The sequence below is a fragment of the Callospermophilus lateralis genome, chromosome 7, assembly GCF_048772815.1.
Source record: "Callospermophilus lateralis isolate mCalLat2 chromosome 7, mCalLat2.hap1, whole genome shotgun sequence".
In the NCBI taxonomy this organism is placed as follows: domain Eukaryota; kingdom Metazoa; phylum Chordata; class Mammalia; order Rodentia; family Sciuridae; genus Callospermophilus; species Callospermophilus lateralis.
Window position 1 is genome coordinate 104,998,327 of NC_135311.1, and position 26,380 is coordinate 105,024,706.

The 26,380-nt window shown below is 36.3% G+C and overlaps 1 protein-coding gene, 1 long non-coding RNA gene and 2 other non-coding genes across 4 annotated transcripts; 1 reads left to right on the plus strand and 3 right to left on the minus strand.

Moving 5' to 3' along the window:
- Nucleotides 1–1,920: 1,920 nt before the first annotated feature.
- Nucleotides 1,921–16,173, minus strand: LOC143404630 (uncharacterized). Its single transcript, XR_013091924.2, has 3 exons — nt 15,704–16,173; nt 8,041–8,167; nt 1,921–1,998 (listed from the first exon to the last, which is right to left on the minus strand). It is a non-coding gene; the product is annotated as an uncharacterized LOC143404630 (long non-coding RNA).
- Nucleotides 2,864–2,970, plus strand: LOC143405416 (U6 spliceosomal RNA). Its single transcript, XR_013092113.1, has one exon. It is a non-coding gene; the product is annotated as a U6 spliceosomal RNA (small nuclear RNA).
- Nucleotides 6,676–6,780, minus strand: LOC143405288 (U6 spliceosomal RNA). Its single transcript, XR_013092009.1, has one exon. It is a non-coding gene; the product is annotated as a U6 spliceosomal RNA (small nuclear RNA).
- A 2,145-nt stretch (nt 16,174–18,318) lies between the features above and the next one.
- Cdkn2c (cyclin dependent kinase inhibitor 2C) lies at nt 18,319–24,891 on the minus strand. Its single transcript, XM_076860445.2, has 3 exons — nt 23,658–24,891; nt 23,064–23,203; nt 18,319–19,772 (listed from the first exon to the last, which is right to left on the minus strand). The coding sequence occupies exons 2-3, from the start codon at nt 23,190–23,192 to the stop codon at nt 19,389–19,391; spliced, it is 513 nt and encodes a 170-aa protein (XP_076716560.1). The 5' UTR covers nt 23,193–23,203; nt 23,658–24,891; the 3' UTR covers nt 18,319–19,388.
- Nucleotides 24,892–26,380: the final 1,489 nt, after the last annotated feature.

The following is a 26,380-nucleotide window of genomic DNA, read 5'->3' on the forward strand; positions in this document are numbered from 1 at the left end:
TTTTAATATTTATTTTTTAGTTTTTGGCAGACACAACATCTTTGTTTGTATGTGGTGCTGAGGATCGAACCCGGGCGGCACGCATGCCAGGCGAGCGCGCTACCACTTGAGCCACATCCCCAGCCCCCTATATATATTCTTTAAAAGCAAATCACTATGTGCAGCTCTCACTTAAGGAGTGGGGAGTTATCGAAATATTTGGAATTCTTCTGCATTAGGTATGTGTCTATTCTTCCCAATTTCTTAACTTATTCAATCATTTATTTGTATCAGTATGGATCACTGGATATTAAATTTATATTTGCATTATAATTCAGTGCTGCCGTATTTACTTAATTGCTCAAATTTTTCTAACTTTGGTCATTGTGAGTTCTTTCAATTGGCCTCTATGTTCCTTTGACCACATCTCATCAGTTGTGTGCACCCACAGGGATTTTCTTTGAACATTCTTTCTTTTCTTTTTTTTTTTTTAATATATTTTTAGCTGTAGATGGACACAATATCTTTAATTTTATTTATTTATTTATTTGTATGTGGTGCATGCAAATCAAGCACTCTACCACTGAGCCACAACTCTAGCCCCACCAATTCCTTATTTTCTAACAGTATAAAATGACCCAGCTTCATCTTACATATTTCCTACCCCAGTCCTAGAATCAGCCATTTCTTCAAAGACTCTTGGTTCCTTTTTATGGAGAATGATATTAAATATCAAAATCTAAGCACTAACTGTGCTCAGTGCCTCTGGGATGTCATTTACTCTAGGCTCTCTCAGATGACAGAACAAATATATGTGCATATACTAACCCATGTACATACATATATCTATAAATATGTCTATATTTAACTATCTATATTAAATTAAACATGAGTTTTAACTAAAATATTCAACTAACCCATTACCACATGAATCATTCTAGCCTGTTCTCCTTGTCTGTAATCTCGTGAGAAGAATTTCATATATATAACTTCATTTAATCCTGTGAAATAGCTATATTATCTCATATTGTAGTTAAAGAAACTGAGGCTTAGAGATGAGAATTTTTTTTTTTCAAAACCACACTGATTAAGAAGTAGAACTAGAATCACTTCTGTGAATAAAAAAACACATAAGACACAAAATTGTGAAGATATATGGTTTGTGCATCAGGTCATCCTGGTGAATCAGTAATTTAGATTGTTTTGTTGATATGTCCCTGAATTCAATTTTGATAATTTTAAAATTATTATGTTTTAATGTCCTACATACTTCTTTGAAGAGCAAATTATTTTCTGAAAATCTTTTGTTAATTATATATCACCCCATGAGTCAACTGTAAAACTGTTTAAATTTCATTTGTATCTTCTAAAAGAGGCATGAATTCATCTTAAAATCATAAAGGTCATTGAGTGTTGTACATTTTTAAAATCAACTGACAAATGGGTGTGGATCAGACAGGTAATTTGTATTTCTAGTCAAAAATTTTTTAAAATGGTTAAAAAATTCAAAGCAACAACCATGTTCTTCTCCCAAAACGTTACAGCCTATTTTGAAATGTTGATTTTTGTTCCTTGAAAAGGGGGTTCTGTGATTTCAAAGCTTGGGAAACTGCATATTCATCAATACCCTCTTAGAAATTTATATTTGTTTGTTAAAGTAACTACAAAAATCTTCAACAAAAATCAATTCAACTTTTGAGTAATTGTTTCCCAAATTTATTTGTCTACCGCATGCTTTCTTTTCTTTTTTCTTTCTTTTTTTTAATGTAAATGCTATTTTGATCCCACATGGAGCACTGGGGTTGTTGCTCAGCAGTAGAGCACATGTGAGGCTCTGGGTTCGATCCTCAGCACCACATTAAAATAAATGTACTATGTCCAACTACAACTAAAAGAAAATAAATATTTTTTTTTTAAAAAAAAAGACCACATGGACCTATGTGTGGAATGAAACTTTTATTCATTTCAGATGAGGAGGGACTTGGTCCATTTTTTCTGTTGGTAGAGCCTAAACAGGGTCTGAAACACAACAGGTACTCAGTTAATATTTGTTAAATAAATAAATGAGCAAATATTTATTGCAGTGTGTCAGTTACAAGGAATATAATATTAAAAAATTAAACTTGGTCTTTTCCTTCATGTAACTGGTCTAAGCAATGCTATTTTTGAAGATTAGCCTATAGCCTTCTAATGTATTTACACAAGCAAAGTTATAGTTTAGTAGGAGCTGAACATATCAAACTTCATCCTTCATTCAGATTCCATGTTGAGATAGGTTATAATAATTAAAGTAAAACTGGTGGCATAATCAAAATGACTTAAGAGAGTTTATAAAGGAATGATTTTACAAATAAATGGGCAAGATTAAGGGAAAAACAAGGAAAGGTGAGGATGTTAAGAACCAAAGACAGCTGGGAGTGTAGCTCAGTGGTAGTGTGCATGCTTAGCATGCATGAGGCCCTGGGATCAATCCTCAGGATGCATATACACACATGCCAAACAAACAAACAAACCCACAAAAAAAATAAAAACAACAACAACAAACAGCTAAAAGACATTAGCACTTTTATATCTGAGGACAAGGGAGTTAATAGGATCAAGACATTTGGAGTTGACTGAAAAAAAGAACTATATTTAAGTGGCTAGGTCATATGCAGGCAGCACAAACCACATCTATATAAATGTGATTCCATATAGGCAAAAACCAACTCTATCTTCTTGACTACATCTTAGCCTTTATTGTAATCCTTTTACATTATATGTAGTTGGATGTGATTATACATGCTGAATTTATAAATTGCATCCAACAGAGATAACCTCCTTGAATAGTAGTACTCACCTATGTTTAAATGTAAAGAATTTATCACTTTTAAAAGCAATAGTAATGCTCATTTCGGCAGCACACATACTAAATTTGGACCAATACAGATAAGATTAGCATGGCCCCTGTGCAAGGATGGCTTGCGAATTTGTGAAGCTTTCTGTATTTTTTCAAGGCCAGGGTGATTATTCTGGGAAACCTTGCAACAGGATGGTTCGTGGAGACCCAAGGGCCATTGTGGAATATTGTGACCTGGATGCCCCATAGGATGTTGATTTCTTTTGAGCCGCGTCCCCTGTCCACTATTCCTATTATCATCTGTAATTGTTACTACCTTGTTCCATCAGCTGAGAATTTTTTTGTACGTTCAGACATACTGCCAATAAAAGCACTTCAGTGGTGACTCATCAAAAAAAAAAAAAAAGGCAATAATAATTCACTGGGCAGAGTGGCACATATCTGTAATCCCAGTGACTCAGAAGGCTGAGGCAGGAGGATTGCAAGTTCAAAGCCAGCCTCACTAACTTAATGAGACCCTGGGTAACTGAGCATGACCCTGTCTCATTTTTTTTTTTTTTTTTTTTTTTTTTAGAGAGAGAGAGAGAGAAAATTTTTTTTTAATATTTATTTATTTTTTTTTAGTTTTCGGCGGACACAACATCTTTGTTTTTTTGTATGTGGTGCTGAGGATCGAACCCAGGCTGCACGTATGGCAGGCAAGTGCGCTACCACTTGAGCCACATCCCCAGCCCCTGTCTCAAAATTTTTAAAAAAATTTTTTTAAGAATATTAATATTTATTTTTTTTAGTTTTCGGCAGACACAACATCTTTGTATGTGGTGCTGAGGATCGAACCCGGGCCGCACGCATGGCAGGCAAGTGTGCTACCGCTTGAGCCACATCCCCAGCCCTGTCTCAAAATTTTTAAAAAAATAAAAATAATTCATTTGAAATTTTGTGTATAAGGTAGTTATCTCAGTTATATAGGGTAATTTTAAAAATTAAATTTATTTTTTACAGATATGTAAAAATGTAAAATTTATACCATTAGTAGGGGTACCATGCTGATATCCATGTGATACTTATATACTTGTATATGCTGCATAATGTTAAACATCTATATCTTCAACCTTCAGAAACATTCAAGAGGGGCTGGGGCTGTAGCCCAGTGGCAGAGCACTTGCTTAGCATGTATGAGGCTCTGGGTTCAAGTCTCAGCACCACATATAATAAATAAAATAAAGATCCATTGACAACTAAAAAATATTTCAAAAATATATGAAGAAGTCGCCAAAAAAGAGGAAAAAAAAAAAACATTCAAGAGGCTAGGGTTGTATCTCAGTGATAGAGCACTTGCCTAGAACCTATAAGGCACTGGGTTCAATCCTCAGCACTACATAAAAATAAATAAAAACCAAAGGCACTGTGTCTATCTACAACTAAATTTTTTAAAAAATAAATTTAAAAAACATTCAAAATATTTTTTTCTAAATTTTTGAAACAAACACTATATTACTATTATCTATAGTCAACCTACTATGCAATAGCACACCAGAAATTCACACTTCTAATTATAATTTAGTTCCCATTGATCATTTTTTCCCCATCTTTCCTTCCTCCATACTCTCCCCAGTCTCTGCTAGCCACCAATCTACTCTCATCTTCTGAGATCAACTTTTTTGGATTCCCAGTATGAATGAGATAGTGTGATATTTTTATTTCTGTGTCTGGCTTATTTCACTTAATGATCTCCAGTTCCATCCTTGTTTAGTCAGGGTGAATTTTATAAGACTGTGACTATTTGAAGTTTAGAACTATGCCCTATTTGGCAATTATGTATTTCAAATGAAGAAAACTATTCTCTTGAGATCTACTGAAGAAGCCAGCAAAATCAATAATAAACTGAAGAGAAGTTGAAAAGGATACTTGCACAAAGATTTAGACCAGGTCTTCATTTATGTTTTAAGTATATAAACTGAATTAAGAGCATCTTAGGAAACAAAAGCATTTTTTACCATTTAGATAAATGTATCATGAATTTGCATATATTATCATTGTTCTATTCAATGTGAAAAAGATTTATTAAGCATTAATCTGATTTTTTTAAAAGAACACACTGGCTCTAGGTAATTAAAAATATTTCTAGGGCCAGGGTTATGGTAGAGCGCTTACTGAGCATGCGTGAGGCACTGGGTTCAATCCAGGCACCACATTAAAAATAAACAAAATAAAGGTATTGTGTCCATCTACAACTAAAACAATATTTTAAAAAAACACGTACCAAGGATTTTTATAGGTTCCATAAAGTAATTAAAATTTGAAAACATTTATAGACCATCATAAGATTAAATGCTAAATTTATTTATTTTTCTCCTACTTAGTTCCACTATATGCTTGTCAAATTACTTAATGTTTATGAGACCGATTTGGGTTATAATACTGCAAATCTGTCTTTTTGCTGGTATCCATTTATCCAGACACTTGGATGGAATTGACTCAATGCCCCAAGATGGGCATGACTTCATATTGGTAAGACAAAACCAAGTGATTATTTCAGAGATTCTTATGTCACCTAATTAGCACCAATGAGACTCAATGATGATGAATGTAATAAGTCATCAAACTCATAATACATATATATGTATGTGTGTATACATATATTTATATATGTGTAATCAGGAGAAATTGCTAATAGTTTAAATGGTATAAGAGAAAATGTCAAGATTGATTATTCTGGGCTGGGGTTAGCTCAGTGGTAGAGTACTTACCTAGCATGGGTAAAGCCCTAGATTCCACACCCATCACAAAAAAATAAAAAAAAAGATTCATTATCCTGATTATTTGGGTGATAATAAGTTATTTAGTGAGATAAAAAAATACAGGAAATAAAACAGGTTTTATAAAATAAAATTTAACAGTTTAGTTTGGGATATTCTAAATATGAGATGCCTATCAGATACACAATAAGAGATGTCAAGGAAACAACTGTACAAATTAATCTAGAGAAATTTAGAATTCCTTAGGGTAAATTCCTAGTAGTAGAGTTGCTGGATCAAAGGTTATGTGCATTTTTATAATGTGCTAGAGCCAGCTGGCTAAGATAGCCAGTATAACATTAAATAGAAGTGTTACGAGTGTATATCCTATCGTTTTTCCTGATCTGAGGAGGAAAGCATTCAAACTAAAAATTAAGTACTGGGCTGGGTATAACTTAGTGATATAGTACTTGTCTGGCATGTTCTAGGCCCTGAGTTTGATCTCCAGACACCATACACACGCACACACACACACACAGACAGACAGACAGATAGACACACACACACATACACACACACACACACAAATTAAGTACAATTTTGCTCTACATTTTGCCTAAATGCCTATTTGAGATTGAAGAAGTTCTATTTTCTTCCTATTTTTTGAGTTTGTTTTTTTAAATCATGAATGGGTTTTGTGCTTTGCAAATACTTTTTTCTAAATCTAGTGAGATAATCATAGTTTTCTTAATGTAGTAAATTAAACTGATTGCCTTTTGAATGTTAAATCAGCCCTGGGCTTCTGGGTAAACTTCATTTTCTTAAGCTCTAGTATATATTGCTGAATTCTATTTACTAATACTTCATTAAGAATTTTTATGCTAGGTGCTGTGACATGTGCTGTAGCTTATGGGGAAGGATCACTTGAGTCCATGAGTTTAAAATCAGTCTGTGAAAAACAGACACCATCTCAAAATACATGATTATTTTAAGAAAAGATTTTGTGTGTCTATGTTCATGAGGTATACTCTGTAGTTTTATTTTCTTATGATACCTAGATTGAGTATAGGGTGTGCTGATAGAATAAAATGAGCTGGAAATAATTCTTACCTCTTCTATTTTTTTATGGAATGCTTCACAAATTTGTGTGTCATCCTTGCCCAGGGGCCATGCTAATCTCTGTATCATTCCAATTGTTAGCATATGTGATCTTAAAGTGAGCACTTACCTCCTCTATTTTTTTTTTCAGTTTATGGAGTATAGTTTTTTCCTTAAAAGTTTGGTTAAATTGGGGCTGGAGGTTTAGCTCAGTGGCAAAGCACTTGCTTAGTATCTGTGAGACCAGGGTTCAATCCCCAGTGCAGGGGAAAAAAAGTTTGATATAATTAAGTAGTGAAGTCATATGTGCCGGCAGTTTTCTTTTCCACAGTGTTTTAAACTAAGAATTCAATTTCTTTTCTTTTTTTTTTTGATTGTGAATATATATGTACTCCATAAAGGATTTAAAAGGATTTTTAAAAAGGATAAACTCACAAAGTTTTAGTTATGCAAAGTAAATAAGTTCTGGAGATATACTGTATATAGTGCATCAAATTAACAATACTGTATTTACACTTAAATTTTTCTAGAGAGGTGACTTTTTAAAAATAAATGTGTTCATAATATTTCCCTTTATCTCTTAAATATCTGTAGTAATTAATTTTCACTTTCTCCATTTCTTCATTAATCTAGCTATGTTGTAAATATTATTAATCTTTTCAAACAACAAGCTCTTGGTATCTTCTAAGAACAAAGATGTTCTCCTACATAATCACAATGCTATTATCACACCCAAGAACTTAGCATTGATAAACTAATCATGTCTAATCTATATTCCATATTTATTCAAAAAAGTTCTTTAAAACTGTCTCATATTTGAGAATTAATGATAAGTTCATGCATTGTTGATGCATATATTATCTCCATATTCACTTTTAATTTTTTTTTAGTTATTTACAGATATTTTGTTTTATTCATTTATTTATGCATGCAAGGCAAGTGCTCTACCACTGAGTCACATCCTCAGCCCCTCCATATTCACTTTAAATCTATAACAGTTTTGGACTACTCTTCGTTGATAATATTTTTCCTTCTCATTGGTGTATATAATTATATATAATAGTGGGGATAGTATTTTTTTAAAAAAGTTAATTGTCTCATAAAAAAGTTTTTTAAAAGAATGTCTCAGTCTGTATTTATATAATTAACTTTTCATAATTAATTACACATTCTATTTTTTAAAAATATATTCTTTTTAATATTTATTTTTTAGTTGTAGTTGGACACAATACCTTTATTTTATTTATTAATTTTTTTATGTGGTGCTAAGGATCAAACCCAGGGCCTTGAATGTGCTAGGTGAACACTCTACTGCTGAGCCACTACCACAGCCCCAGGTTATACATTCTTGGCAAGAATATTTTGCAGGTAATATTGTGTACTTACCACTGTATCCATCAAGAGACATATGCCACTGGGCACAGTGGTGCATGCATCAGTAATCTCAGAGACTCAGAAGGCTGAGACAGGAGAATTATGAGTTTGAGGCCAGCCTCAGCAATTTAGCAAGACCCTGGATTAAAATATATAAAAAAGAATTCAAAATAAAAAGGACTGGGATGTAGCTTAGTGGTAAAGCATCCTGGATTCAATCCCTAGTACCAGAGATGGTGTGGAGGGTGCTATTTATAGCTCATCAGCTATAAATATGCCAACCTATAGTCCCAGCTGCTCAGGAGGCTGAAGCAGGAGGAAAATTTGAGCCCCAAAGTTTCAGGCCAGCTTAGGCAGTATAGGGAAATACTGCTCCCCCAACACCTGAAGAAAAAGCTAGATCTGGTGGCCTACCCCTGTAATACAACTACTCAGGAGGCTGAGGTGGGATTTCAGGGTGAGCCGAGGCAACTAAGCAAGTCCCTATCTCAAAATAAATTTGGAAAGAGCTGGGGATATCCACGCAGTAGTGGAGTGCTTGTGTAGCATGCATGAGGCCTTGGGTTCCATCCCAGCATTGAGGGGGGTGGGCAGAAGAAGCACATATCAAATCATTTTATTATGATAATTTTAGGGGTGATACTTTGAGATCATATAGATGTCCAGTTTTTCTGCAACCTTTCATACAATGGTTTCTAATCAAGTATTACATTGTTGGTTATAAAATAGTGTTCTTTAATTTGTTTTCAGTGCTGGGATTGAACCCAGGGCCCTACACCTGTAGGCAAGCATTCTTTCATTAAACTACAACCCCAGCCAGGATTTCTTTATCCTATCATTCATCTACTTTCTTTGATCATTCAGCATGTATTTACTGGGCACCTGTTATGTGTAGGCATCATGCTAGAAATTGGGGGTAGTGAGTTGTCCAAAAGAAACACATTTTCCTATTCTTATGGAGGAAGATAAATGAGGAAACAATCTCTTTTCAATACTCCAAGAAGGAGCTATATAAATTAAAAATGTAAGTAACAAGGCATAATTGTAGTCATCATCATCTTCGTATTAAGTAAAGGGCAGTAGATATATAGCTATTTTCCTTTTGTTTCTTTTATTTTTAAAAAAAGAATGCATATATAAATTGATCACATGCACAGCACAGGTGCGTAAAGTTGTTTAGAGTGATGACTTTAGGTCTTAACTTGAAGTTTTCATGTTTAACTGGCAAATGTATTACTAGGGTTGTGGTCATCTAAGAGGAATTTTTTTTTTTCCCTTTCTGACAAATAACACTAAATCTACATCTCAGGAAACCTGTTTGTTTATAACCTTCCATATTTCCTATATTAAGAGTTTGAAGTAGATTGCTAATAAATACTATTTATGAGTATTACAATACTGTAAAGTAAATATTATTTTACTCATTTTACAAATGAAAAAATTGAAGGTCAAAGGTTAAGTGCCTGTTCCAAGGTAAGATGCATAGTAAACACCAGAATTAAAAATATTTTATTCTAAAGCCATTCTCTATCCTCTACTGACTACTAATTATGGGTGCCATTTTGTAATGCTTATGAACTGCTTGCTATTTTTCTATTCTTATTTAAGTCAGAGTATCATATTCACTTATTCCAAAATAATAAAAAGACATCTTTCAAAATACCTACTTATGTATGATTTTACAATAAATTTTCTGTCCATGTAGTCACTTTCCAATGTTTGCTGGATATATTTGTTAAATATAGACATTCCCAGAGATTACAAATTAGAAAGATAAACAGTTATTTTGGGGTAGCCTTTCCTTTTCTTTTTAGTACGAGAAGTTTTCTACAGTGGGATATTTAAATGAATATCATTAGCCTTCTAATAAGAGTTTCCCTAATAAGGCTGCTTTTTGGTGCCATCTATGCAACATACTATCATACACTTGCTTATACCTCACTTACTTCCCAATTATTATGTGGCTGCCATATCTTTATTTACCCTAATAGTTTTTAAGTTACTTATTTTAAGTTGTTATTTTGAATTTCCATAATGATAACAGCTGTTTAGTAAAGGCTTATTGAGTATCCAGAACGTTGCACACATTTCATTTATTATTTACAATAACAAGGAAAATTAGGTATTATTGCTCCCATTTTACAGATGTTGAAAGCCTCAGATATAATTAGTCCCAAAGATCATAAACCTATTAGGTGTCATAATAATGGGGCCTTAACATGTGATCATTTTGTTGAATTATTTGTGGCAATTTTTATGAAAGATCTTTCCATTTGGTCACAGTGCAATAGAAAAAGATATGAGTTTGTCTTGTGCTATAAATTACCAGTTTGACCATGGACAAGTTACTTGCTCATCATCAAATCTGATTTTTCTGATTTGTAAAATGGGATAAAAATATAACAACCCATAAAGGGGTTATGAATATTAAACTAGGTAAAACAGATGTAAGATAAATGTTTATTAACTTGCTTATGTGTTTCTTTTCTCCCATTGAAATGTAAACTGAATGAACAAGAAAACAAATTAAAACAGACATTTAATAAAATACTGCTTATTTTTGCATGTATATGACTTACTAGTCTACAAATGATGACAAATTAAATATAATTCAAAATACTGTCAAGCACATTTTATATGCTAACATATTCATAATTACATTAAAACATTTTCAGAGACTCCTCTCAGATAAATTACTGTCACACTTCCTAAAAAGAGACCACTTATTTTTAGGATGTTCATAACACTTTCATAAATGCTTAAGATTTAATTTTCTACAGTATTATATAAGAAACTAATAAAATTTTTTGTCTAATGGAAAGAGATTTAAGTATTTTCCCTTCCTATTCCTTTCCCTGAACTGATTTTTGTGTCAGATAATTTTTCTGTCAGTTGATTTAATATCATTGTTATCCTGTAGCTTGAATTTTATGTCTGATGTTTTGATCTGATTTCTCTTCAGTATGTTTTGTTGATAAGTAGAATAAACTCACAGCAGCTATACACTGTTCTATTGTTTAAATTCTATATATTTAAACTCAAAGTAATATAAAATATTACTTTACTATTGCAATCTTATATTAATATTACATTGTTTCTAAATATAATCTCCTTATAAGAATAAAGAAAGTAGAACTAAAAATTCACAGATCTTCATCCTTGTATTTTGAGATAATATTTTCCTTAGAAAGCACTGATCTTTAAATTTTTCTATATAGATAAGCCAGAAATTTTATTTGTTAACCTCAGCGTATGGTATCAGTTCTTTCAATAAGGTCTCATGACCAAAAAGTATTTTGGAGTACTTTTTCATGGGAATTTAAAAAATTAGAATATTAATAAGTTAATATGTATTGGTATTCTTAAGTAATAGCCATGTTCAAAAAATTGTGCATTTAAAATCTTTAAAACATAAGTAAGTCTTTTAAAAGAATTTGAAAACAATCATTGATCTTCAGCTGATGTTGTTATGTACAATTCTTTATTATATTGCCACCTTAAAATTTTTCTTATATCTGTTATATCCCTCTAGACTAAAAATAAAATATTCCTTCTTTTAACTGTTTTTGTATAGATCTATTTGCTTTTCCAGGAGGTACATCACATATTTAAATAACTATACTAGCTCAGAGCCATTTTGATTACTTTTGAGCAAATTAGCCAGCATTCAGACAGTTCAATGCTCTCTCCTATGTGGCCCTATTTTGACTTCACATTGGACAGTCCCCTCAGTCTAGTCCAGATGTCCAGTAGTATCCACTAACCCTTTCAGAATGGTGCTAAGCTTGGTGCTGCTATTTTGGGGTAGAACATGTGTCTGTTGTATGTAAGTTAAATATGTATATGATTTACACATATTACTATAAATAGTGAGGTCCATTGCTTTGTATTTTAAAACATTATCCAAATAAAAATAGTGGAAAATTCCCAGGAAACTAGAAAATTGTCCATGTAGGAAAACTAATTTGCTTATATTTATTATTGTGATATAATGAAAAAAAACCCATCTTTTTGGTCTTCTTTGTCCTGCTTTTTGATTCTTGGGCAAATATCTTTTAGTCTTGTTTCATCTTTGCTTTTGGATTCTTTAGCAAATTATCCATCACATAACTAATATTTAATTAATCTAGAGCTATTACTATCTAAAACATTGAAATTATCCATTCTTCCTCTTGTCACCATCACAATTCTATTTCTAATACTTGAACTTTACAAATTGTGAATGGTAAGTGGGTTTTATATGTATTTGTCTCATGATAAGAATGTGAAATAATAACAGGTAGAACTAGGACCTGCATCATTGTTTCAGTATTCAGATTTTAATTTTTAGCTTTCCCTGGCTCATTAATGAAAATGATCTCACATACATCCTCCAAAATTGTCAGCTTATATTTCTGTATATGATCATAATTTAATATCTTAAAATAGTAATCTAAGATAAATTGACAGTTTCTGTTCAAAATGTCCATTTGTTTAGTATTGAATTTTAGTAAGAAATATCTCAACATACACATGTATATCTTAAAAAATTCTCACATAACAGAACCAAAAAAACATTATTTTGATTACCTGTTTATTACATAAAATAGAAAAATTTAAACACAGAAAATGTTAGTCCATGTGCCAAGTTCAAAATGTGACTATAAAATAATGTACTCCAAAATTAAAATATGTGATTTTCTAAAAATTGCTTTGGATTTGATATCATAGTCTTCTCTTCATATTTTCTGTAAGTATTAATAATTTAACTTTTTAGTAGTTAAAACAATTACCTTTCTCTTATTATGACAAATTAAACTATGTTAAATTATTTTCTGAAGAGTAAAAATTAAATTTAGAGTTTTTTACATTTTGATTCTATGCTAAAAATCTTAGCATATGTCAAAATATTAAACATTTTATCATTTCAACTAATTTATATTCCAAACATAAATACACAACATATATATAACTTAATATCCATTTTTTTCACTTAACTTTATTTTAAATAAAATATGAATGTTTTTTGACTCAGGCCTATGATAAATTTGAATTAATGGGGATGAAAACTAAAAAGTTCAAGAAAATTTTGAGAATAGAGAGATGGCTGAGGAAGTAGGAATAAAGAAAAATTGTAATAAAGAAAAAATCTCTACATGTGATTTTTTTGTTCATTATCTAAAATATGGAAGCAAAACATAAATAAATAAATAAAAGAGGAGAAAGGAAAAAAGAAAGAAAAGAAAAAGTAAAAAAAAAAGAAGGGAGTCTTAATTTTGTTTTACTTAACATTGAAGAAGAGATTCTGAGGTGTTCAATTACTTTTTTTTCCTTATGATGATTATTATGTAAAATTATCTTTCACAATTAAAAAGCATAACACAACACACTCTGTTTATTTGAGTATTGAAAAGGGAATATTATATTGTTAATCATCATCAGATGCTGCTTAATTTAATAATTTGATCACAATTATTATTCTAATATATAAGTATTTTATTTATATTGAATCATCAACACAATATAAGATTGTTATTGATTTGTGAACTATTCTAGGCTTCCAAATGATTTTATTTATTCATATGTGTTCTAAACTTTGACAATAGAAGAAACACGTGTCATTTTTAAATAGTCTGTATAGGTTTGGTCTTAAGTGCTTGAATTAGCAGAATGGGCATCAGAATGTTGCTGTATCATTGGAGGCAGTTACTTTTTAACAAAAACATCTAGGGGAGAAAACTATGGAACATGAACTATGTGGGCTCGAAGGAGCCCAAAATGCACAATATAATAATTCCAAAATGTAAGAAGGAGGTACTGTTACATTAGCTGTATACAGAATTGTCAAATGATAGAATAATTATTCCTAAATATCAGTGAATTATTTTTTATTTTAGGAAGTCACATATCCAAAGCATACTTTTTAAACTCAGGGAAGACTTCTTTTTCAACAGCTTAAGCAAACAGAACACTGAAGGGAACACAGGAGGGGACTGTATTTTAATATGGTTATGATAATTTGGTTGAATTTCTAAATTAAAAATTCAACATTAAAAGATGTTGGCAGTCTTCCTTTATATGTGAAATTTCACTATTCATGTAAGTAATTTGAAGATTTAAGGCATATAACTAAAATAAAATTGGTCTATATGATTCTGCTTTATATATGGTCAAGAAAAAGTATCTGTTTTCCTAAAATACTATTGTACAATGAAATACAAGGAGCAGATATCTCTGTCTCCAAATACTTCCAGGAAGAATTTTGAGTTTTTCACCTATCAATTCCAGAATCTGTCCCATTGATTTCATGTTAAAAGACAATATCACTAATTACACCCGTTAAAGGTGTTTGAGGTCCTGGTGAACTATTTTTTTCATAGCATTGATTGTAGGATTTATTAGTGCTCAAAGTAAATGACGTGTAGTTGGATAAGGATTGGTAGTTTTTTACTTCTTCCCTTAAAGAGTTGATGTTTTGGGCTGGGATGTGTGTGTGTGTGTGTGTGTGTGTGTGTGTGTTTGGGGTGGTGGTGAGGAAAGAGAAAAAGGCAGTATATAAAAATTATTAAGTAGGCCTACACTAAAATTCTTCCTGGATTGATGAAGATGAGGATAGGGGAAAGTTAGAAGCAAAAATTTTAATATAATAATATGTGTGGTGTTTTTTTTTTTAAGTGTACAAACTCTCCTGTCCCCGGTGGCCACCCCCCTCTCCCGCCCCCGTATATGCTGGTACCTCTGGACAGTTCAGAAGCCATTTTAGAACTCAGGAAGGAAAATATGTGAGTTCCACTTGTGATTTCACAGGTGCTGTGGTGGCAAGGATAACCTTTGCTCGCTTGCCGGGCATTACCAAGCTGTTTTCATGTCTGTGAGGATTAAAGGCAACCCAGAAAATTCCAAACCCACATCCTAACACCTGAAGTTCTCATAATGTTTCTACAGCAGATGGCTAAACATTTCCCTGAAACCTAATTTACCGAGCCTACACCCAAATCTGGGGAGTTTTATTCTTTTGAGGCATCGCTTAAGATCTCAAGTGGATTTTCTGAACTGTTTGGGATTGAAAAAAAAAAAAAAAAGATTCCCTCTAGGTGTTCTAAACAGTCCTTTAATTCACTGTGTTTCAGGCTGAGGGTCTTTCGGAATGAACGTGCATTTTTGGTCCTGTACCTCTAGGATTTTAAGAGAAAGGCAAAAATCACGGGGTAACTTTCTGAATAGTGCCGGGGATAAGAAGCTAAAGAGGCATTTGTCTCCTCTCAGTTGGACGTCAGGCTTAGAGACCGTCTCTCTTCAGCTGTCATGGGGGGAGGAGGAACGGAGTGCTGGCACTGGCATTGGGCACCGAGTTGCTCCAGTCGCCCTGCCGCCAGCTCACCTCTGCAGAGAGCTAGGCACTCACCCGCCCGATCACTCCCGCTTCCACGCCGCCCTTCGGCCCCAGTCCTCAGGCACAGGTCGCCAGAACTATCCAGTGGGGTGGCTGCCGCCTCCTCGCGGACCGCTGCCTGAGGGCCAGGACCGGGGGTGAGGGCTGGCCGCCTGGGTAACCCGCAGTTCCCGGGGCGCTGAGGTGGCGGCCAGGAGGCGCCGAGCCCCGCTCCCCTTCCCCGCCCCCACGCTCCCGCCTCCTGCCCGCTGCGCGGAGCGCCAGCTAGCCCCAGCCGGCTGGCGCGGCAGCGCTCACACTCACTCTGAGGGCGCTTCCAAGGTTACCCGCGGGGTGGGGGCTGGGGCAGGCTTCGGCCACTGGCCTTCTCCGCTGCCTTCCTATAGTTGCAGCCCTTTCGCCGCTCCAGGGCCATGGTGATCCAAACCCCAAAGCAGAAGACGCTCCCAAGTTCGGGAAGGGAAGTCAAGCTGAGAAGCAGGCTGGCGTCCTGGTCGGGGCGGCCTTAGTGGCTCTGGGTGCCTGGACAGCCGGGTCATGCGAGGTCGCGGCAGGAGGGTGCTGTGGCTCTAGTCGTGCGCTGGATGCGGTGCAAACTGGGCCTGGGGCAGCACAAGGGGGCTGCAAGCAGCAACTAGGCGCCCGTGGCGTCTCAGGCTCGTAGAGGGACAGAGACAAGTGGGCGGCCAAACCTGCCGAGGAAACTAACTAAATAAAAGGAGACTGTTATTTAAGGCGCGGAAATTTGAAATATTTGGACAGGAAGAGAAGAGAAAAGAAACCTTAGCGAGGGAGGAAAAAAAAAAAAAAAAAAAAAGCAACCTAACGGTTTTGAAGCTCCCCCACCCCCACCCTGGGTTTTTCTGCAGGCGGTGAGGAAGCGCTGGGCTCTAGCTTCCTTACTAGGGAGCCTGGAGCCAGAGTTGGGAGTCTGGAGAGAGTTTCAAAGGGACCGAAAGGATGTCTTCGGAGCCCCTCGGTAGAACGTGGATTGGCTATGGGCAGAGCTCCATGTCTCAGGCGGAAAGTTTGTTTCCTGCCTCTCACTGTGTCTCTGCGTGGATCTGTTTTCTTGAAACTGCAGTGTAAAGCAAAATAGTACAGAGACCAAGACGGGGACTTTCCCCATTTTCAGCCCTTTGGTGAAGGTTGCTTAGCGTAGTCAGGAAGGCTGCAAGTACGACCCTCTCTCGCTCTAGCTCTAGCACTGCGATCTTCCAGGGCTTCTGGACTATTACTTCTTTCTACTCCCATTAAAAGCCGAAAGCACCTTTTAGGGAACTGAGATTTCGAAACCAGTCCCGGGCCATGGTTTCCACAATGTTCGTTTGATAAGTACGATAAAGGAAATTTATCATATCGTCAAGTGAATTGCTTTTCCCAAAACAGAATGCCTTATTATGTATTTGTCAGTTACCCTGTGTGTATGTGTGTGCGTGTGTGCGTGTGTACATGAGCTCATCATACCTTGCGAAGTGTAAAATGTCCATCAAAAATTGATTCACTACTGAAATAGGATAAAAAGCATTTTGCTTAGTGGTTCAGATACCAGAGCATATGTTGAGGTTTTGTACGTGCCCCACCTCTTGTCCCAGGTGAAGCCTGGATTTAGATAACCGCGCAAAGGCTTGAGCCTGAGTTTAGCAATGTGGATGCGAATGCAGAGAAGAAATTTTGGAGCGCATCATTGCGTTGTCTTCTCTATGCTTTCTATCACATTGTCCCCTGAGGCTCTAGGCACCCTATTAATTAGTACTTGCATCCTCACTCTTTGTAACTGAATAAATTCAGATCTCTCCCCCGACCTCAGTTCCCTGCAAGTTAGCATCCTGTATTAGCATCCTTAGTCTTTTCCATCCTATATATTTCAGTATACTGTCGAGGTTTTTTGAGAGATTGAATAATGGTTTTCTATTTCCTAGAGGGGACCACATAACTCATTTCTGAAATACTTAGTAAAGCTACTTCCTGCGAAGAACCAGAGTACTGTAGGATGTTTTAATGCCTACCAAATTTTAGGCTGATGAAAAGATAACTCTTCCCCTCCCTCTATTGTGTTCAGACCACCGGAGAACAAAACAGTAGTAGAAGTACTCCTCTTTGACTTTATGATCATATGCCTTTATATTTAAAAACCTCTAAAGGGGAATTTTACTTTATGACACACAGTGGATACTGTGATGTTTAATGGAACCTGAATTTTAAATTCAGAATCGTTCAACTTGACAGATACAGATTGTAAGGTTTTTAAAGTTACTGTCAGTAGTACCGTGCTTAGAAAATATTCAGCACACAAAAGCAACATATCCTGAATGTTTACTGTATTTTAAACATAGCAGTTTTTTCCTTCAAAATCAGGTCAATTTCTATTTTTTCTTAAAAAAGTTGCCATCAAAACTTTATGTAGTAAATTGTTATTAAAGGTAATAGAAATCAAAGTCTTGTTACACCTAGGGAATGTAAATTTTACTCAAAAAATGAAAAGGATTAAACTTGCACTCCTATATTCTTTCATCTTTACATGGAAAATAAATGATTGAAAAATCACTTTCCTGCAACTATTCCAGTCCTTTTAAGGGCAGCCATCAGAATCATGCCCTTCAATAAAGCTTTAAGTATTTTGTTCTTTTTGAAGCAAGGGCAGAGAGCTTATGAAGCAGAAGGAGGGGATTTTCATACAAAACACCTTTGTTCATGTGGGAGGTGATAAATAAATTATTTGAAATGTATAAATGATAACTGCATTGAAATCCTTTGGTGATAATCCTTAATATGACAGAATAGGTAGTAGATGTTGGGAAATCCTCTTAGAAATTTGAGATGTCTCTATTTCCTATTTTATTTTTAGTTAATCAGACTTCTAAAAAAGATTTTATACTACTTTACCAAAAAGTTTTGTAGAAATCAAGAGCCATATGGAAGGTTGGCTTATTTATTTATTGAAAATGTTTCTACATTTATTATTATGCACATCTTAAACAGTTATGACCTTCATATGTAATTTATAATTATTCTTGCTGAATCTTTTAACCCATCAAAATTGTATTTGCATTTTATTTTAATAAACATTTTGTAATTTTACATTTTTGAGATTCAGGGAGAAAAGTTCAGCATTACATTCAGTATACTTATGGTACAATATTGGGGAATGTATTAATTACTAAAACAAATGTTTCATTTTTTAAATTTTTTTAAAAAAATCAACTAATGGGAGGCACTTTTAAAGTGTCATTTTAAAACTGGTTTTTAGAGCTAATGTGTATTTGTTTTCAGATTGCTACTTCTGAAAAATATTCTTCAACTATTTGCTTTAATTTTGAGAAAAAGAAAAGATAGAATATTTGGAGAAATTCATACAGAAATAATGTCAACTTTGAGCTTCAAAAATGCTGTTCTTCTTCTTTTTTTTTAAAGCAGAAATGAGTCCCAAGTAAACTCTCTGTGGAGTAGGTTGGGAGAGAAAGAAAATAATAATTGAATCATAAACAGAATACATCTAGTTTTCCAAATGGTCTAACTTTTTCCAAAACATCATGTGAACTTTTAGTACAGTTTTTAGCAAGTGGCATGTTTTGTGTGGGTTATAGAGGAGTGAAAATCACAAAAAAATGTCTGCCTGCTTGGAAAAAGTGTTTTAATTAGGCTAAAGAAGCATCAGGACAAACCATTTTATAAACAAAGTCTCGAAGTTGGATATAGTGATTGGCAAAGGGGTAAGCAAAGAAAGTCAAGTAGTTGATAAAATGTGGAGAAGAAAGGCAAAGCTATTTGCAATTACACATTAGATATCAAGATTTTGCCAGTGAAAAAGATGTTTAAATATATTCATGAACCTGTAGCAAGATTTCCACTTTTGCAGTTTCAGAAGCTTTAACTAGCTGCTTAAAATATGAAAAAAACTATATTTTAACAAAAGATATTAAAATAGTCAAGACAGCCAACTAATTAACTGACAAAGTAAAGGCAATGTGGGAAAGCCCTCCCATATTCATTGCAGATTTGCTGCTCCCCCGACCCCGACCCCATTTGCCTCCAGCAGGCTAACAACCTCATTCTTCCCATAGAGCCTGGCCAAGTCGAAGGCTGTGTCCCCTGAATGGTTCCGATGCCCCACATTGCTGGCTGTGTGCTTCACAAGGAACTCCACCACTGGGAGGTGGCCTTCTTTGGCAGCCAAATGCAAGGGCAGGTTCCCTTCATTATCCTCGATGTTAACATCAGCTTGAAACTCCAGCAAAGTCTGTAAAGTGTCCAAGAAACCTGCTCTGGCTGCATCATGAATGACAGCGAAACCAGTTCGGTCTTTCAAATTGGGATTAGCACCTCTAAGTAGTAGTCTCCTGGCAATCTCGGGGTTTCCAAGTTTCATAACCTAGAAAAGAAGTAACAACATAGAATCCTTCAAGTGCTTATGCTACAGGAATATTTTAAAATATCTATCTGTTCTATTTTTATAACTATTTTTAATGCAGTCCTTAGATTCCTAGCAACTTCTCCTGAAGGGCTCAATTGAAGGAAGGTACTAATTAGTAAAAATAGAATACTTCTGAAAATTGAGCTTCTTTGATGGAATATTTTAAATGGGCCCAGAAGTGGGATAAATTGATCAATAATAGTAGTGCAACTTGTGTAAATTTTGCTGACAATTCAGTTATTTCCCATGAGGAGTTGCATATTTTCTTTCATAAATTCATTGAAATAAAAGAAAATAAATTTGTGATTTAAATAAGATTTTCCTTCTCCTATTTGCTCATACATGTTCATAAAATGTGCCTACAGTATTAATTCTGGAAAATCAAATGTGAGTAAAATTTGTTTCTAAATAGCTACTGAAAACAAGTAAGGATGGTGAGTTTATCTTTAAAGTCCCAAATAAGTGTCACCTAGTGTAAAATTGACCTATTAAAAATCCAGACTTAATATTTTCTTAAATGATTACTTTTCACAAGTTCCCTCTAAATAGAGATTTTGATAACCTCGAATTTCCAAGTATTTATTTTAAAATATTTTTCTTTGCAAGTTCTTTACTATTGACTACTATGTTCAATGTTTAGAATCCTTCATTTCAAATTACAGAATGTTACTGATTATTAAAGCATTAAATAAGTCACAGTGTTCTATAATGCTTATATCAATTTATGTAAAATTAAGTTCATGTTATACCTTTTATTAGATAGAAAATGATTGTTTGGCAGCTGTTCTTGAAAAGGATGAAACGGTCATCCTACAGTATTATTTACTGTGTCTCAAAGTTCTAACTAACCTCCTGATTTTCAAGAGAGCAAAAGCAAAAACCAAGATATTTGATGTGTGTTTTGGGCACGGACAACTTTGTCTTGTGGTTTCAGCCCATTTAACAATGAACTGGTGAGCCTATCATTTACTTTTATAGTTATTATAAGTATTTAGGAATAGTTGCCAAAATTTTACAAGTCAAAATGTGTTATTTACATGGGCTATCAACATGAAATAATTCACATCCCGAAAACTTATTTACTGTTGTTTAAATGTATTTCACTTTAATAAAAGGTGTCTGTTAGTCTCTCATAGTTAAAAAATATCTTGTAGAATAGCATGCAAGTATAATATAATTTAGTTGTGAGAAACATTATTCATTAACATGCCAGAAAATTCAGCATTTTAACTAGTTTCATTTATATTTAGGTATATTCATAATAATCTAAATTTAAAATAAATAGGTTGCACAGAAGACAACGTTTATTAAATTAAATAATAATCCATTGGAAAATACATACAAAGTTAATTTTATTTCTTTGAAATGTTTTTAAAAATCACAAATTATGTAACATAAAATATTCTGAGAATTATAAATAAAATATATTTAAGAAATGTAAACTAAATAGATGGTCAAGATATTAAGTTTCCCAATTGATCAACCCTGTGAACCTTTAGTCCTTCCTTTATGGCAATTTATTTTTCAAGAACTTCAGGGAAATATACTGATTATTAAAAATTAATACAATTTAATTTTTGCCACAACTCTCTCTAAAGATTTGGCCACATTCAAGAACTCTAGAGTGAGAGACCCCATGGATCCTTGCAAAGCAAATGTATGATTAAGGCCTTCATTATTATACTGATTGAAAACCTAACCCTAGGAAGAGAAAGCTTTTGCAATTGAGTTAAATAAATATAATTGTAGAAGAAATTTGCCATCTCTCATAGAAAAAATAGTAATATTAGAAAGGTTTTGAAGAAATTTCTTTCTTATTGCATAACTTCAAAGGCATACTGAAAATAAGCCTCTAGATTCCTGTTTGTGTGTGTTTCATTTCATTTTATGTACTAAGATTAAGTCACAATAAGTGAGTGTTATTATCTTGATAAGTATGTTTAATATGAACATGATTGCTGAGTTGTATTAAAAATATTTGTCCAAACTTTTTTTATAGTATTAATTGTCCAATCTTCTTGTTCGTCAAAAGTCCTGTAAGATCTTATTCTGAACATGGATTCATACTTTGTGAGACTGAGATAATCTCTGGACTCTTCAGTAGGAAACTTTTCAATATATTACGTTTGTGGCATTGTTATTATCACAAACCTGTTTAAAACTACTAGTTGGAAAAAATTCTTTCCCTATTTAATCTATCTGAAATAACAAGATAAATACTTTAGTATCTATGAATAATCTTCCTTATACTGAAAGTTTTACAAGGCCAGTGCATTCAAATTTAAAATGTACAGAGTATGTGAACTTAAAACTTCTGCCACTTAAAACTTCTAATTCTTATAATAACAAAGCCTTCTAAACAAAGCCATTTAAAAGCCCTCTTCCCACTGGGTTTTCAAAAATAGCTTCCAAGTAAGAACAGTTCATAAAAATATCATAAGAAGTCTGATAAAGCAACTATTTGAGACTACTTTTCCATTTTTTTTTTCTGTTTCTAAGCCTTTCTACTAAGTTACATGATAACATTTGGAGGAGGAAAAAATTATCAGGTACATATTTGGCAGCTGGACATGTGTCAATTGTTGCCTGTAAACCTAATTACTGAAAATTAGAGCATACCACGGCATGACCGCAGGGACAAAAACACTGCAGCTGAGCTCTGACTAGAAAATTAAACTTTTTATTTCTTTTCATTCCTTAATGGGTGAATAGTATTATATTAAGTGTGAAATGTACATCCTGTCCCTGTGCCCATTCCAAATGAGGAAAGGTCGTTTGTCAAAACGTGAAGCATTTGAAGGAAAAACACCCTTGCTAGTAGTCAAAAAAATTAACATTAAGGGCAATTATTGAGGACAAAGTACATGAAACCACTAATAGCAGTGCATTTACTTCAAATAATAATCATAATATTGTGTTTACAGAACTGTCTAAAACAAAACAAAACAAACAGTCCTCGGCATTCCTATCACTAGTTTAAAATCCCCAACCGTCACAAAAACATTCCAAAAATCAAGACCAAACCTAGAATCCTCTTGGTATGGAGGATGTTATTGGATTTGACGAGTTTGTTCAAAGTACGTCATTTTGGGGAGCTGGATCCACTTAAAGATATAAAATATGGCAACCGACTAGGTTTAAAAACAGTGAAAATTTGTACCCCTGAAAGTTTAAAAGCTGTCATGCTAGAGACCTGGTTCACGTAGGCAACATTATTAACCTGTTTTCCCCACCTCTTTGGATACCAACCTGCAGTGCAGTTCTTCCAAATCCATTTTGTGCATTGACGTTTACATTATTTTGCAACAAACTAGTAAGTTGCTCTAGGTCCCCCCTGGCAGCTGCGGACGCCAACTCGTTCCCCCAAGGTTCGGCCATTCTTCAGGGTCCTGACGATCAGGAAAAGATGAATTAGTTGTTTTTCTTTCTCCCCCTTCCTTTGCTCCTAACCAGGCTGCATGATGGCATCGGAGACTGACAGAAGGACTGGGATGGTTAATCTGGAGTAGAGCTTGGTAGTAAATACTAGTAAGATCTGCCTGCCAAAAGCCCGCCCCTCGATTCACACGTGATTATTCAGCAAAACTGAGCCATTGGAGGGGGGGGCTCCTTTCCTCGCTTTTTAGCTTAACCCCTATGAAGATTCAACCCCCTGGTGATTCAACAGAGAGACACACAGACATTCTTGGTTAACTGCTCTGGACGTGAGGTGTAGGCAGAAATGTCACGCACTTACACTTACAGATCTCTGAGGAATATGTGTGAAGACTTAAGGGACTAGGTCTGGGTAGAAAATACCGCGGAAGAAAAGGCATTTGGGAGGAAGAAAAGACATTAACCCACCCTTGCTCACGGTGGTGACTTGAGCCAGAACTTCAGGGGCAGGTCCTCGGAGGGGCTCGGTTTCCATCCGTTTTACGGAATGGGGTAGTCCGGAGTCCTCCGTTGCTGGGAGAGCGCCGCGGTGGCTGGATGCTGACGTGCTCCGCGAGTTAAAGATGATCGCCAAAGGCAGACAGGAGTAGCAGTTCCGTGGCCCTCCAGTTACAGGTCGAAATAATTTCCAATGTTTTCGGCTTCTCAAGAGGAGCCTTTAGTCCGGTGGGGGTCGAGCTGCGGGCTACTGCCGCGCTAGAAGGCTCTGGAGCCCGCCCGCCGGGCTGCCGCAGCTCCTCTGAGCCTCAGAGGCCGTGGGAGCCGGGCTGGGCGCGCAACTCCCAAGGTTGCCGAGCGTGCGGCCGGACCCGACAAGCCCGTCATGCCGGCCCCACCGGGTCCCGGGACACCCGGCAGCCTGAGCAAGGAGGATAGCGATGCGGGAAGCGTCTATCGGGTTCGGGTCGCTGGAGCAGCTCGCGGCAGCATCTCAGCTGCAAAGAGCAGCTCACGGGTAACTTCCCGCCTACGACTGAGTTAGGTCTGGCTTTCTGCTGTAGATACTCATTGAGCTGCCGCCGTCGCCTTCTTTTCGTGCCTTTCCCGGTTTTCTGTGTGCCTCCGGAGATGGGGAGGGTCCTGGGAAGAGGAGTCCAAGCCCTGAGTGAGTATGGGGAGTCGCCACAATTCCAGGGCGCAGCCAGTTCAGCCGCCCTCTTGACGAGAGCTCAGCAGTTTCGGCGTCCTGTGCCACTTCGCCAATCTTTCGCGGTCCCCCAGCCTGTGCCCCTAGCCTGTGCAGCCGACAGGGCAGCGGCTGCCAGCCAGCTGTGCCCTAGAGCCGAAATGAGCAGCACAGCTTCCTCCCAAGCTGCAGCACTGCCAGTGACAGTCTCCTTTGTAGTTGGTCCCCAAAATCGCAGGTCCTTGCTCGCTTCACCACTACAGGCACTTGCGCGTCGTCCCCCTTTCTGATCTTTTCCTTCCCTCCCTCCCTTGCTTCTTTTTTCGCTGAAACAATTGCTGCTTCTGTTGCCTCTGCAGAGATGGTGCCGGTTTCTTCTCCCTTTTTTCCGACCTCATCAGCTTTTTTTGAAAAGAAAAAAATTGAGCGCTTTTTGAGTTGAAAAACCCGCCCCCATTTTAACGGCAGAGTTTTAAGGAGGCCCGGCGGAGTTGCTGCGCCGCGGGAGCGGGAAGGCAGGGCACCGCCCACGCCCCGCCCTCCGCCCTGGTGGCGCTAGAGCTCGCAGCTTAGCACGCTCCGCCCTCGAGGCCCCGCGCCCTTCCTCCCGCCTTCTTGCTGTCTGCCTGCTGGGTCTGTAGAGCTGGCTCCCTCCTGTCGGCCCCGCGGCCCGGCCCCACTAGAGCGGGGATCGGCACAGCAGAGCAGGGCCTGCCCTCCTCCGGCTGGCTGGAGAGCGGGATGGAGTCCCGGACGCGAAACCCGGGTTGCCCTGTAAGGGCGGGGGCAAGGGGACTGTTAATTGAGTCGATTGTGGAGAGCTGAAAGGCCTTGGAGGCTCAGCGGCACAGGCTGCTGGCAGGCGGAAAGGGAGCTGGCGCTGAGCGAGGCGGGTCGGCCAGCCTCCGCGCGCCGCAGCCAGGCTCGCAAAGTTCGAACAACCCGGCCTGCGGCTGCCTCCTTCTTTGGGTGCGCGCGCTGTGTAAATTGGGCCTCCTTCGCTCAGCTCCGGGCCTCGGCCTCGCACCTGCCAGATCATCGCTGAGGGCCGCCGAGGTGGCGGTTGGGTTGGAGGAGAGAACCAGACTGACAGCACAGTGCCCAGAAAAAGCAAAAGTCTTTTTTACACACCAAGGTTTTAAAAAACTGAAAACATGTTATAAGTAGAAAAGCATAATGAACTCTGGAGTCTTAATGTTGCAGGGACTAGAAAATGTGAAATATTCCTCCTATTCCTGGAGGAAAAGGAGAAAAACAATTATTTTAAACTATTGAAAGTATGCTTTGGAAAGAGTTTTCTAACCGTTTTTTCTTTGTTGTGGAAGTTTTCTTACTACTTAGATGGGGTTTGGTTTTCTGGGCTGGAGTTGGAGAGGAAGGTCTAAATGTAAAGGAATCATCTCTACCCTACCTGTTTATTTCAATCATCAGGTCCCAATTCTCTGTACCTTTAACTTTCTCTTTTAGCTATGAGACGTTAATTAACTACTGCTTTTCTTTATTTTTATGCTCTTAAAAATATCGAACACGTTTGCCTGATGCACCCGGTGGTCAAAATGAAGTCAAGCAAAAAATGACAAAAGGTCTAATTAGAACCAGCCTCTGGCACCATATGTACTTAAGCAACATCTGTACCCAAGTCCTTGAAATAAACTGGGAGTGTTAAAACACACCAGATACATGTGGATAATTATCTAGCAACAGATTGGCTGTTAGGTGGAGGGACAACTGAAACTGAAGAATCTGGCAGTGTTTTAACTGAATTGTTCAGGAAAAAAAAAATAACCAGAGCTCTTTATTTGAGGTAACTAAAGATGAATTGTGAATCAGCTGGGAACTGCAACACAAGAAACTGATGCCTCTTTTTTCTTACATATATTTAGACAGTCCATTTGGACATTTAGGGTTCTATATATGTAAGTAATAAATAATTTTCTTTGGATTATTTTGGGAACTGTTTTTTTGTATAGATGGGAAATACAGCACTATTGGCTAAGAGATAACT